The sequence below is a fragment of the Cygnus atratus genome, chromosome 5 (assembly GCF_013377495.2).
Source record: "Cygnus atratus isolate AKBS03 ecotype Queensland, Australia chromosome 5, CAtr_DNAZoo_HiC_assembly, whole genome shotgun sequence".
Classification (NCBI taxonomy): Eukaryota; Metazoa; Chordata; class Aves; order Anseriformes; family Anatidae; genus Cygnus; species Cygnus atratus.
This window is the reverse complement of record NC_066366.1, coordinates 31,742,014-31,756,071: the sequence shown is the minus strand read 5'-3', so window position 1 is coordinate 31,756,071 and position 14,058 is coordinate 31,742,014. Positions and strand designations below refer to the sequence as shown.

The 14,058-nt window shown below is 39.6% G+C and overlaps 1 protein-coding gene and 1 long non-coding RNA gene across 2 annotated transcripts in view; one reads left to right on the top strand and one right to left on the bottom strand.

Moving 5' to 3' along the window:
• The window catches only part of SPTBN5 (spectrin beta, non-erythrocytic 5), a 97,229-nt gene that overhangs the window by 27,932 nt on the left and 55,239 nt on the right, over nt 1-14,058 (bottom strand). The window contains exons 34-42 of the mRNA XM_050711324.1: nt 12,898-13,002; nt 11,687-11,872; nt 7,283-7,438; nt 6,495-6,686; nt 5,768-5,863; nt 3,395-3,513; nt 2,486-2,600; nt 1,728-1,841; nt 89-210 (exon numbers count right to left, since the gene is read on the bottom strand). Of these exons, the coding sequence (XP_050567281.1) occupies nt 89-210; nt 1,728-1,841; nt 2,486-2,600; nt 3,395-3,513; nt 5,768-5,863; nt 6,495-6,686; nt 7,283-7,438; nt 11,687-11,872; nt 12,898-13,002 (1,205 nt within the window). The remainder of the gene's footprint in view (nt 1-88; nt 211-1,727; nt 1,842-2,485; nt 2,601-3,394; nt 3,514-5,767; nt 5,864-6,494; nt 6,687-7,282; nt 7,439-11,686; nt 11,873-12,897; nt 13,003-14,058) is intronic.
• Nucleotides 8,988-11,675, top strand: LOC118244826 (uncharacterized). Its single transcript, XR_004777666.2, has 3 exons — nt 8,988-10,561; nt 11,028-11,084; nt 11,207-11,675. It is a non-coding gene; the product is annotated as an uncharacterized LOC118244826 (long non-coding RNA).

The window sequence follows — 14,058 nt, the reverse complement described above, 5'->3', positions numbered from 1 at the left end:
TTGGAACAGTCCCTGGAAAGTAGAATTGTGACCACAGGGAATAGTTTTGCTCCTGCTAAGAGATATTCAGACCATGAGAAGTCTTTACCTTTGTCTGGCCTGTCCCTGGAGTCGCAACCAGTTGTTTTTCATCTCCTGTTGCTTCATAGTCAGTTTGTCATTTATGGATGGATTCCTTGTGGAAAGGCGGAAAGATTCCAATTCCAATGGCTGGGAAGAGATTTATAGTGGGGTGAATTTATGCCAAAAAGCTTATGTTTGTTCCTGAGATTGCCTTTCAGGACAAGTAGTTCATTTTAAAATCCCAGTTTTCAAAAGTGGTACTTAGATTACAATAACAAAATATACGAAGAGATTTCTTATATGCAGAAAAAAAAATACATACAAATTTCCAAGCAATCATCCAAGTAAGGAAAGGTAAGTGTATGTTGCTTCACACCCACAAATGTTACTTTACAATTAAGAAAGCAGTTTTACAGAATGGTGATAAACATAGAGGAAAATGAAGTGCTAGTCATAACCTCCAGTAGCCTAATCTAAGATAGGTAACTGGAGCCATGAAGACAGAGTACGCAGAAGCAACCAGATTTGCTTTTCAGCAGAGGACTCAAAAATCCCTTATATCTATTTCAGCTAACAGCTGCATCAAAACATCACTTTCAGTGTGGACTTCTGGTTGATGCTGTTTTCATTAACACAGCCTGACAAACAGTATAGAACACTCACCAAACCAGGTTTTAAGTTATCTTTCTTCTTCATTTTCATCAATTTGATGGTGTTACAGAATTTTAATTAGGCAGAAAGGAGAATATGCCAGGCTGTTTTTAATCCACAAGAAAAGCACAGATATACTTTTTAAATGTGTAAATTTGTGGCAGCATTTAAAAACTTCCTAATCTTTCTGTGTTTCCGTGCAGAACTCCCCCCTACAGCTTTACTGATGCTATCTGTGGAATGCTGACTGGTAATCACCCACATTTCATATGAGAATTAGCTAAGAAAGTCACAATGTGTGAAGGTATCACACATATTGTCACCATTTGCATACTATAGTGAAGAAAAGATTTAGTAAAATTTTGCAAAAATATGTTTCTTATGAAAAGCCTTACTACTCTGGCCAATAGTGAAAATGGTGAGGTGTTGTTATATTATTTCTGAAAACATTTTTTTTTAATATGTCATTATATAGGAACTCAGACCCGTATTTAATGCTCAGATTAGTCCTAAGCCATGCAAAGTGTGCGCTTTTCAAAAGCAAGAGCTGATTATAGAGGGAATTATAGCCTAAGATTCTTGGGTTTGACAGCTATATCAGAAAACTGTGTGCATTGTAGTTTTGCATTTTAGTTTTAAACAAAACCAGAGTTAGGATTTTGGTTCAAGTCAGTCCAGAAACTGGGACAAAGATGGAGAGCTAAATTTGGATTCCATGCTTTCCAAAAGACAATCCAATCTGGCTTGTAGAGGAGAGTTGGAGAATCAACTAATATGTTAAAAAGGGACTTCTCTTCTTAGATTTGGTCGATCAGAAAGAATGGTGTCTTATACAATATAAAGTACAATTAACTGGCACAGTATTTTACACTGAGAATAAATGTGTGCTCTGCCATATGTACCGTTTGCTCATACTGATGGATCTGAACAATCACATTGATGCTTGCACTCCATTCCCAAGAAGAAAAAGTGAACTTTTTTTGTAGTATCCTCTGTACTTTTCCACTTCTTACCTCCATTTTGGACTTAATAACGTTGATTTCCCTCTCCATCTCTTCATGTCTTCGAATAAGGTTTTCCACACTTTCTACATCTTTCCCATAATCCAGTGCTTGTATCAGTACACTCTGGAGGGGCAGGGGGATGTGTAAATGGTAAAGATGACACAAAACAAAAGGGTCATATTTTAATTATTTCAAATTGTTTCCTTCTTCCCTTCTTTTTATTGTCATCTGAATGTTCTTATTGTCTTTTTAAATATTAACAGAGCACTTTATGTCTGCACTCTTTAAAGAGATGGAACAAGAACTTTGAATAGTCTCAATCCTGCTACTGAGCATTCACATGTAAAACAAAGACAGGAATGCTTCCCTGTATTTCTTAATGGTTATTATATTTTTTTTCCCATAGATGAAAATAGCCCAATACTTCCCATTTAGTTGTGGCGTACAAATTTGCATGACTGTGCATTTCATGAAATATGGAAAAAAAATAATTCTCAGAATCCTAGCAGAAATGAAATCCCAGACAATGAAGAAATACATTTGTAGAAGTTGTTATAAAAATTTCAAACCAATGGTCTTGTAACTTGAAGCAGTCGTATTACATATTTGGCTACTGACTTACAGTTCGATAAACAGCTTTAGTTACATCCATGAAATCATTAGTTTTTATATAGCCTTTTTCTTCTATTAATCTCAAAATTACAATCCAGAATAGGCATTTTTACCTCCATTTTCCCATGTCAATTAATATAAATCTGAGAACTCACCTTCTCAGTAATTCTCTCTGTGATATCATCAATTTCTCTGATTAAGGCATGAATCTCTAGGGCTCCCTCTAACTTCTTCCTGTATGCATTCAGGTTACCACGGAAACTGTTCCACCTTTTATTGGAAAGAATATTTTAGGGGTGTATTTCACAGGTGAGAATTTGCACAACTGAGTTTCATGAAGCTCAGATCTAAGCAAAAAGACTAGATTTCTGAGCTACATTGTGACTGAACCGCAGTTTCTCACAATAGGGGCCATAGCCTAGAGATAAAGCATTAGTCTGATCAAGCTATTTGGTTATATTTGTTCCAAGTTTTCAGGATGGGATACAGGTTAAAAGCTAACAAGTCCTGATGCAGTTTCTTTAAACTCTCAATAACCTTACAATCCCTACCTTCATGCTTTTGGTTCTTAGCTAGTGGACTGTGAAGTAGCAGAATCATAGAATGGTTTGGATTGGAAGGGACCTTACAGTTATCATCTAATTCCAAGCCTCCTGCCATGGCCTGTTTCCATATTCTAGTTCCATATTCCATATTTCTAGTGGAAGCCAACCTTCCACTAGGTCAGGTTGCTCAAGAAGCAATATGCTTCTTCATCAGGGCAACATCTGTACGAACAGATGGAAGTATTTTAGCTTCATGGACGTAGTCTGTAAAGTACTGTGAAATAGCATGTCTGTCTCCAAGGCTAGACACATGACTTTGGCTCTGCTGGATTAGAAATCCTTCTGGCTAACTGCTCCTAGAGTCTTGAAAGGCAGCTTCAGTGCCTGAAGTTTGGTAGTCACGACATTAAAGAAAATACATATTGCAACTCCTTCACTTATCTCAGCCCAGCCCGCCTAAGATAACTTATCTTCCCTTTCTGTTATTGCTTTACACAGAAGATTTAAAAGCATACTCACTTTTCATTGAGCTGCTTCCGGCGCTGATATATTGTCCTTGTCTCTTCCTTGTTTTGTCTCTCCAGTTTCATGGCCAGGGCATTGATAGCCTTGATGTGAGCATCATCTACTGTTGTCTCCTTCAAAGCGAGAAAAGGAACCAAGGTATGTGTTCAAAATGTTTGTGACTGAGTCTGACACATGCAAAACAACAATAACAGCAACAAGCAATTTTTATACCTTGCTACAAGAAATTTCAGACAGCTCTACTATCGTACTGTTGTTATCAGTCCCAAGTGAGCAGACAGTGCAGGCAAGAAAGAACACTAGTAATGATACACTGTGTAATGACAATACATAGAATCAGCAATGATCTAGGTCTAGATAAGAACTCTCAGAGCTTCATTTCTAAGCCAGGCATTCTAGCAGGGGCTCATGTGTTGAGGAAACACAGCTGCAGCTGCTAGTTACATAGGTGGCTGCTGTGAAACAGCTGATGTGTGGCAGATTGTTCCTCTGTCAAAAAGGTAAGTGGCTTGTAGCTCTTCACTTTTTTTCTAGATCGGCTTCTGTTCAGAAGTTCCTTAAAATCTATACAGCCCTGAGAAACCCAGACAACCCATAAATTGGGTTGTAAGGTGTGTCATTGCTTTTTATTCTAAAGCAACATCACTGTATTTTAAAAGGTATGTTAAACCTTTCAGGCAACTTGCTTCCCATGTAGCATACGCACGACAGAAAGGATAATATTTGCACAAATACTCTGTACTATAGTGGATAATTCTTCTGGTGCATGATGGATGGCCAACACTGAACACTGCTCCAGGATTCAGAAACATTCTTTATTTTTGTAAGACCAGTAAATCACAGGCTTAGTGGGGAGACATTAATCACTGGTGTAGTAGAAGCACAGCTGCCACATACCAGCAAATTTTTATTGAAGTATTTACTCCATTTGTATTTTATTTATGCTATGTCCATACCAACATGCACATTTCCACATGTATTTCAGTATTATACACAGCCACAAAGTAAACAAGAGAAACCAGAAGACAGACATATATTACTTTTTTAGAAACCTTGCAGTCTCCTCTTCTGGGAGCTAGCAGCATAATATGTCGGAATATGAGTAGAAAATCTGGCAGCCATCAACACGGGATAGTTGATCCCCACCCTGCTCTCAGCCTTGTCTAGTTGGGAAACCTAGACTGGATGGACGTACACACTGTGCCAGGACCAGCCTGCTTCTCTTCGTGTCACCCTATAAAGCATGGTATAATCAAGCATCAGCTATGATGGTATCAGTCTCAGCCTTTTCCTGTAAGAATCACGTTTAAAGTGGTACAGGAGCAGTGGCTACAAGCTGGCAGAAGCTCTGCCTTAGTCAATGGAAAGATTTATTTTTTCAGTCTTATGCTGACTAGGGCACCATGCTGTTTCTGTCTCTTTCACTATCCTTCTTTTTGACTGGTACAACCTGTAGCACAACCCTTGCTCCATCCCCTAGCTCACGGTTCAGCTGGTGAGGACTGAAGGGCCAATGAAGGTCCCTTTACTCCCCTGATTCTGCGGTACTGAATCTTGAGTATTTTGGCTTTCTGCCCAGATCTGGCACTGACTCACTGCCACAGGAAATCCTGTCAGGCTCTGGAGAGCGGAGCTCAAGGTTTTCTTCCAGGTGCCAGGCATATCTATGCTTTTATTTTGTGCAGAAGAGGATTGTCGTCTTCTGCTATTAGGCAACAGAAAGAGAAGATGGGAGCTGTCATTACATAACTGGCAACTAGGATAACAGGCAAATAGGATAAAGAGCATATTAAGAGAGAACATTAGAGTAAACCTCACTCATGAAGTCCTAACAGGCCTCTTTCCAGACCTTCCTCAGAGTTTTCAGACTAGCAAGGAGGGGAAGGGAGAAATAAAGAAGGGAAATGGTGAAAGTGGTCAATTTACTTTAAAGGTCTCGTTCACAGAAGGCTTATACCAGATTTCAGATTCAAACAAACATTGCTGAAACAACTATTTTTAATCCACCTTTGGGTGGAACTCACTATGGCTTGCAGACCACTTGAAGCAAACCGGAAATTTGCTCAAAACTTAATTCAGACTCACACAGACAGCTTTTCAGCAACGTAATGCAATCCAAAATTTTAGGTTGCATCACAAGCACCTGATGGCTCTGTTTAGACATCATCAAAGCAGAAGGCACAATGATGGAAACCAGTATCCATTTCAATAGCTTACAAAGTGGCAATGCTTCCTACCTCCCTTGTCTTTCATCTCCTCAGGGTACTGGAACTGTATTTACTACCTGGATATGTTGCTGGGCTGAAAAACTAACTGTTGCTTTCAGCCTTACAAGGAATATGGAAACAGGCATGGAAAACCTCTTACCCCTGATGTTGCTCCACGGAACTCATTCAGCTTTTTCATGAGCTGAAGGCAGTGCTCATGGTCATTTCCCACATCACCTATGTTAATCATGACTTCCTGGGGAAAGAAGCAAACATTCAGGCTAAGAATACAAGAACACAATACATGCCAGTACTTATGCTGATGCAGTTAAGTTCTGTGATGTTCTCTACAAATCATTGACCTATAACTTCTGAAGTAGTCTCTTCTGATTTTTAGATAATCATGAGACTTATTCTCAACTTCTTTTCCAATCTATTACTGATTATTAAACAGCCTATGAATGAAAACTTAGTGGATAAAGTGACTTCCTTCACTGCTACAAAGAGGAACTTTCAGATTTGATACACAATGAAACTGAATGCCAGTTACCAAATGCTTCAAGTCCCTTCTATTTTAAGTGTGCTTTTAGACCTCCATTTTGACAGACACACAAGACCACCACCGACAGTATCAATTTCTTTGTGTGTACATTTTACATGAGAAGATGTGCTAATACTGTCCAACCAACTCTGGCACAGAAACACTCCAGAAAGTTTTTAGAAGCCTTTGGATTATTCCTTCCACATTGTCTGTAGAGCACATCACAATTCTCTCATGCAAAAGGCACTAAGAAAATGTCCTGGAAGATGAGACATTTATCACACGTTCTTTGCAAGATAGAAAGACTCTAGTGCACTGCTTGGGTTAAATACTGGAGTTCATTTACCTTCTCCCTGATCCAGGCTTCCACCTGGTTCACTTTCTGGAGAAATTCCAGGAAATCCCGGCTATCCTCCAGCATCTTTCCACGGGCAGCAACAGCTCTCTTTAACTTCTCCCAGCGCTCCTGAAGCATGCGGACTTGGTGACGGATCTCCCCTGATTTTGGGTGGCCTTTTGATACCAGGGCTTCTCCTTTCTTCACATTCAGGAGAGGGGATTAGAAATGATGGTTACTACTGGTTACTACTAATTTTTAACACAATTACCATTTTACATGACTTTTCTAGGAGGACTCTCACTTTCCTAACCTGCACAATAAATTACTAATGCAATTTCTCAGGTCTCAAATAATAATGCTCAATAATGCCTTATGTCTGGAGGGAATCAAGAACAATAAATTTAAATATTTGCCTGCCAAAGAGAGCTATTACAGATGATTGTGCCCTTCAACTGTGTGATTTCCCCAGTATCAATGAGTATGTTCAGCTACTAGGCATGAAATCCTATTTACCTTTTGTAGGAGTAATCACCCCAGGCAAGGAAGAAGTTGGTGATGTCTTTCTACTGGACAATAAGGAAAGATGGAAGTCCCTAAGTCCCTTGGAGAGAGAAATTAAGAAACCCCTCTGTTGTAAATTAATGGCATTCTATTTCCATGGCATAGAAACTGGGTTCTTCTCACACACGTAGAAAAATTGATAAAGAGCTGATGAACAAGTTACCCTTCTTTCTCATTCCATCTTAGATATCCTGCAGTAATCTGTAAAAACACTAGCAGAGTGTGAGAGTTACCTTATTAACAGCTGTGATGATTTCTTCATTCGCTAGAATCTCTGCCTCAAAGACTTGATGTTTCTGCAGCAGCTTCATTTTGTCCTGCAGATTGCTGGGGTCTTGTATGGAAGGATCCTCTAGTTTCTGCATGCGCTCACTGATCCAGTTTTCTGCCTGCAGCAGTGTGAAACACCTGAGTTAGCATGACAACTACATGCCATCCTGGGGCCTCCTCCCAAGACATGTCATTATTCAGTGCAACTGCCTGTGCCTGGGCTAGGTAGATTGAGCTGGGAGCTGACAGACACAATAGCTTTCCAGTTTCTGAACTATTCTACTTGACAGGAAATAAAAGCAGGTAGGAATGAAAATCATTTTTATCTGACCACAAGAATAATGAAAAAATTCCTTGTATACCCAAAATTTTATCGCAAGCCATAAATATATCAGTCAATATTCTAGATTAGGCAGAGAGGATCCTTGAGAAGATATGCAGTCTTAACATGGTAGACATATTTAAAATGAGCTTGTGACAACTGGGTCTTGGATTTAGGGCTCTGAGTTTCATCTCCTTCTTTGTCATTGACCTACCTGTAAACTAGGTTAAGATTCTTGTAAATTCTGTGCCTCGCCTATAAAACAGTGCTAAAATTCCCTCGATTTCAGAGATGTTCTGAGACCTAAATGGAAAATGTGAAGCAATAAAGCCTTACTGATGTGTTGAAGCACTAGTTAGTTTGTTTGAAAGCAAATACAAGTCTATTTGCTTTTACACTTCATAAAATTCAAAATATCCTAGTCAGGAACATCAGATTCAGACCATCACGTGAACCATGAGGACTAAGAATGCACAGGTTACATGCTTCTCTTAGGAAATTCTTTCTTAGGGGATTTAAATGTATGCAGAATAAAATGGACAACAGGGTAGTGACCTTACTGCATTTTTTTAAAGTTAGCTAAACTTCAGCACTTAGCACTGACAGAAATATTTTCTACCCATCAAAGCACACAGCTGAACACTTGACATACACTGTAACTGATCCCACTGTCCTCAGACCACTGAAGTACCCAAATGTTTTGACTACAGAAGAACAGCAAATTGAAGCCAGCTTCATCAGTTTCAAAGCGTCTTGGCTGTCCTTGTGGAACTGCTCTACACACACGCAAGAACTGAAAACTGGAAGATTTTCTCAGTTAATTAATGATTTGAAGTGTTGTTTCAGCTGCTGAAATTCTATAAACAATAACAGAAATAGCTTTCACTAGCAGCACACTCTCCAGAAACTGTTTCCCTCCAAAGTACGTTTAGAGATTCACACAGAAGCCCTATGCCTTCTGTCAAGGTTGCCCGGGACAGCAAACTGTCATCTGCTGTTTTCATTTCTGACACCCTCCCCACAAGCTAGGGCCTTCTCCCATTACCCAGCCACACATTAACACTTTAAGGTCAATTTCACTGACTTCTCATTTAAATGGGAGAGGCGCATCCATGCAGTTAGGCTGAGAAACCAGTGGATCCCCTGTACATTGCTACTCAGAGGGTGATTTCTCTCCTAGTTTTTTTTTTTTTTTTTTTTAATAAGTAAGGGCTTAATGGCAGACTGAACAAAACTTTAAAAATCACATTTGCAGTCTTAGTGACTTGATTTGTTCTCAGGCTTACTTAGGATGGCTCTAGAGAGCGAGAGATCTTTCTCCTGGCTCCATGTCCATATTCAGATATAAAGCAAGGCTGATCTGTTTTTCTAAGATCTTTCTATGGAATGCCTTATGGTTGAATGGACAAACATTTTCACTTCATTGAAGACAAGGACAGTGAGACCAGTGTAATACTCTGTGTAGGTACATGGGAACAGTCTTATTTCTATGGGACTCAAAAAAGTGTGCCCACTATCAATTTAGAAACTTACATTTTCAAAGTATTAGTTACTGTAATCTCAAAAGGACAAACTGCTTGTAAATTACACTGATTTTCAATAACAGAAATATTCAAAATATATACAGAGCTGTGCACATTCCAAGCATTTATAATTCTCTCTCATTCCTCTGAAACAAATAAGTAAATGTTATTTATTCTCTTGTATAGAGGGCGAAAGGGAAAGCAATTTAAGTGCCACTAATATGATGAGCAAGTTTCAGAGTCAGCATTAAAACTCAGAGATGACTTTAGAAGTCAAGACTTTCAACTTTATGATCTTTCCTCTGCAACAACTTAAATAAATACATATATTTCTAAGTAGCAACCTGCTCATTTGCCTTCTACGTTAAGACTGAGGTGTATAGGATTGACTGTCCTATTGTCTAGGACAGTCTAGGATAGTCTAGAAGTCTAACTTCTGTGGGACTAGAAGAGTGACAGTTTCTAGGAGAGCGTGTCCTACCCTGTGAGCTGCAAGCACATGATATCCTGAGCAAGTCATTGCAGGTTTTATCTAGAAACAAAGTACTGTGTGCTGAAAGTGGTACAAACTGCAGCAGCTAGTTTAGCTTTCTAAGTAGACCGTATGACATTGGGCTCTATTCTGGCATCAACAATCATGGACTATGTTGTCCTGGTATTGATGTGTGTAGCTGTCTGCGTAATTCCTTCTAGAAATTAACTAGGAGACTTTTAACCATGACAACGATCATTACTTTCTGCTGACAGAAAAAAAAATAAAAAATTGTTTGATCAATAGAAATTACTTACGATGACTGCAGGAGGGAGAATTTCCGGGGGAGTGGGATCTGAGCTATGGGACTTTTTCTCCCAAAAAGTAAGAGTAAGCAATGACCTCAATGATTTCACAACTAAATTCAAACTCTTCTCTGCAATTTAACTTTCCTTTGGGGACTATGCTCATAAATGAACCCATACACACCCAGAACATCATTACAATCAAGTTAAACATTCCATTCTACTCACCAAAGAGGAAGGGAGATATTACCACAAAATTTTTTTTAATTCCTTGGTGGCATTCACATTCTACAGTGGTGGGCAATGAATTTAGACTGGTGGACTAAACAAGTAGCTTGAGAGCAAAAAATCCCTACAGAACTCTTGGCTGAATTAATGTGGAGAAATTGGCTGAGAAAAGGGAAATATTCCTCACTATACAAGACAGACGCTGTGCTAGCATGTGATTCGAGAAAACAGAATGAAGGAGGACCCCAGCCCAAGCACTGCTGACAATTACAGAGAGATGGGAAGCAATGAAGAAGTATTCCTAGCCAAGGGTTTGATTGTATCTCTAGGAGGGCAGTCACAGTTTCTCCACCAGAAAGGGTGTTTGCAGTTATGGGACCTTTCTTTCAGAGGTACATTGCTCTTTTAAAAATATTAGCATTGTGCAATGCACTGTCCAGTCCATCCTCTCCCCTCTGCTAGTCCACAAGGTGGACCAGCTGTCATTGGTGGGCTGGTTCATGTGATAGGAAAGGTATGACCAAATAATACAGGTTAATATTTGACTGTAAATAATTCCTGATAAAGTTTATTTTAAAAAGCAGAGTGCAACTCTGGCTCTTTAGTGTAGCCAAAGAAGAGGGTATTTAAATATTTTATTATTATGGTGGGAGTTCCAAATCTATTGTGCTACAAATGGAATTTAGCAGCCATTTATTCCTTAGATTACTTTTTTATTTGTTTGTTTTTAATTTGGTTGTCAGCAGCAACTGTGTTAAAAGCCTTTGGAAACAATCCTAATTTGAACTGTCAGGACACGTGCCTTTTTTGTGGGCTGGGAGGTGACAAGTACCTGCAATTTTTCTTTAAAACATGCAGGATGTTCCAAAAGATACAGCAGCAGAAGGGGTGTTTACCAGACCATCAAGAGCGTTTGTAAGTGTCCCTCCGGGTCTGTGTGCTGTTGTTTATGCCAGCACACTGGATGCTAGCACATTTTTCAGTCACACACATTGTGCTGCCCTTTGAAAGACTGATCTGTTATGTTTTTCCAACAGTGGTGCCAGGAGCTGAGCTACTTGGTTACAGCACTAAGGCCAGAACAGGAGACAGAGACGAACATGTTCTGCAGACTAGCCTACAGTAGCTGAAGAGCCATGCTCACTTAAAGCACTGTTTTGAAGGCCTTCAGTGAACATCCACTAATAAAGGTTGGTGCCCTTGCCATGTTGGTTTCTACTTTGTATTTACTCTAACATCCCTTTCTTTCCTACCAAAGGAAACGTAAGCTGGCAGTTACCTTTCCATGAGCTTTATTTCAGCAAAGCTCTAACGGGCACAATGCCACGATGATGGTATAGAAGCAGCAATGTTATTGGCTCACCTACCCCTTTGCGTGAAAGCACAGCAGTACAGGAGTTGCCATACCAGAGCAGATTATCAATTCATCTAATCTCTGGCATGAACAAACACTTCATTCAACAGAGGTAGGCAGTTCCCCTCCCTTCCATCCTCATACCAGTCTAAATCCCTCTTACCTCTGCCAAGTTCTGGTAGAAAAGTGCTAGAAGAAGAGCAGTCTGCAGCTTGTCTCTCCTGCTCTGGGAGAGATCCTTGATCTGCTGCTTCCTCACAAGAATGGTGTTTAGTTTGTGCCGTATCTGTAGCCCATCCAGTCCACCATCCTTTTCTAGCCTGCTTGCCTGTTCTTGAAGAGACATAATCTGAGAAAGCAACAAATCTGAAGTCACATTTATGCTTTCACATGGTTTGAAACAAACAAACAAAACACAACAAAAAAACAGGCTCTTTTCCATACCTAAAAGACTGTCTTTTTTGCTGGAAAGATCCAAGAATGTTAGGGACAGGCTTACCAGCATTCCCCCCAACCTCACCCGGTACTATGACACATCTACGACCTCCTTGTTATTGGTCTCTGTAACACATCATGGCTACTTAGACGAAAAAAAGCTGTTGCTACAGGAGTCCTTATCCCATTAATCATATGGTGCAAGGAGTGATGGAGCAAGCCTGACCCTCATGGATGCTCAGGTTTTATTACTTTGTGGAAACCAGGTGTTGGGAGATAGCTCTCAACATGAACAATCAGCCTAGCAGGGAGCTGGCACAGGGCTGTGGGCTCATTCCGTCTGGGGAAGCCAGGCACAGCCCCAGGTTTGAGAGTGTAGCCTTAGCATGGATGAATTACAGCTGCTGGCCAACTGCCATGCAGATTCTTTTATGTATGGATGAACAATTCAGCACCTTTTCCATAGATGCAAAGAGGGTAGACAATTTGGTACAGACATTATACAAAAAATATATATGTGAATAATGAGTCAAACCATCCAGTTTGAAATACTGTATTTTACTTGCTTTAAAAGCCACTGTTTTTCTGTGAAAAAATGCAGAAACTTCTGGTATCCATAACACGCTGTATGGTCTGCTTAAAATATCTGCTCTGGTACATCCCAGTATTTGATTTACTAAGTGGTTTTCCTGTCTACTTCAAGACAATATAGACAGGATTTGGGCATGGATAGTTTAATACTTTTTTCCACTCCTCTGCCTCTTATTTCAGTAAGATCCCACATTTTTTCTCTGGCTCGAGTATATCAGGCATATCACACCAGTTCAGCGATTTAACCTGTTGCCATATTAAAAAAAACCACCACCACCACCACCAAAAAAACCCACACAATTATTCCAGCTCTTTGATTGGTAGAATATTCATGTTGGGTTACCATACCTTCTCATCCTGTGATGCCAGTAGCTTCTCAAAAGCCTCATGTTTTCTAATCAGTTGCTCTACTTCATCTACAGAGCTTCCAAGGTCACTGCTTTTCAAATAAACCTACAAAAAAAACGTTTAATATTTTTCTCAGTGGATTAAATATCACAATCTCAGTTCACAAATGTGAGGGGAGATACTAGCTCTACAGTTGATAATTGGAAATGAAATAGTAGAGCTCCATGGTCTTGAGCAAGAAATACAATAGCAAGCCCAACTAAGTAAAGCGACCAGTCACTGCTTACCATGATCACTAAACCACAAGGCTGTGAATTCATGTCTAAGCCATTCTTGTAATCCAAAGCATGTCTGATAGATGTCTGTATGGTTTCTTCTTAGGAGACACCCAACAGCAGAGACTTTGCAGTCTCCCTTGGTAATTTATTCCACTGCTTCACTATCTTTCCTATTAACAAGATTTTCCAAATATCTAACCTGAAAATGCACTGCTAACACTTCACCTCATTACATGCTGCCCTCTTCATCACAGAAAGGAAATGAGTCCTTTTACATTTGCTTCAGTCTTGCACATACTTGTAGGCTCTCTGAATACTTGGATTTCTATCTTCTGTAGTATAAAGCTACCCTGATCAGATCAATCGTTCCACAGAGGCTGTCTCTTCTTGACTTCTGATTATTCTCATTGTTCTCCTCTGGGTTTTCTCCATTTCCACTTATTCTGAAATGTTGTTCCTACAACTTTATGCAATACTTGGCTGAGGCTGCCATAGTGAAGGCAGAAGAGAACTGCTGGTGCCTTTCAAGCTGTAATCATCCTCATGCATCTGCGTATGGTGCTTATCCTTTACTCAATACCTTGAACTCAAGTTCACCCTGTAATCTATTATAAGTTTCCAGAACCTTTTCAGAAGAACTGCTATCAGACCAGCTTGTCTCCATCCTGTATTTATTCAGCTGATTATTCATGAAAAATATCATAACTTGCACCTCTACCAAGTGCATTACATTCATTATTTTTTCAGGACTTTTTTCCAACTTGCCTGCACTAATTTTATTTGCTGTCTATCCTGTCACATTCTAACCTAAGAAGACCTAAGTATAAAATATGAAAGGCAGCTTTAAAGAAACTGACCTCTGCTCTATTCACTTTTAACACTA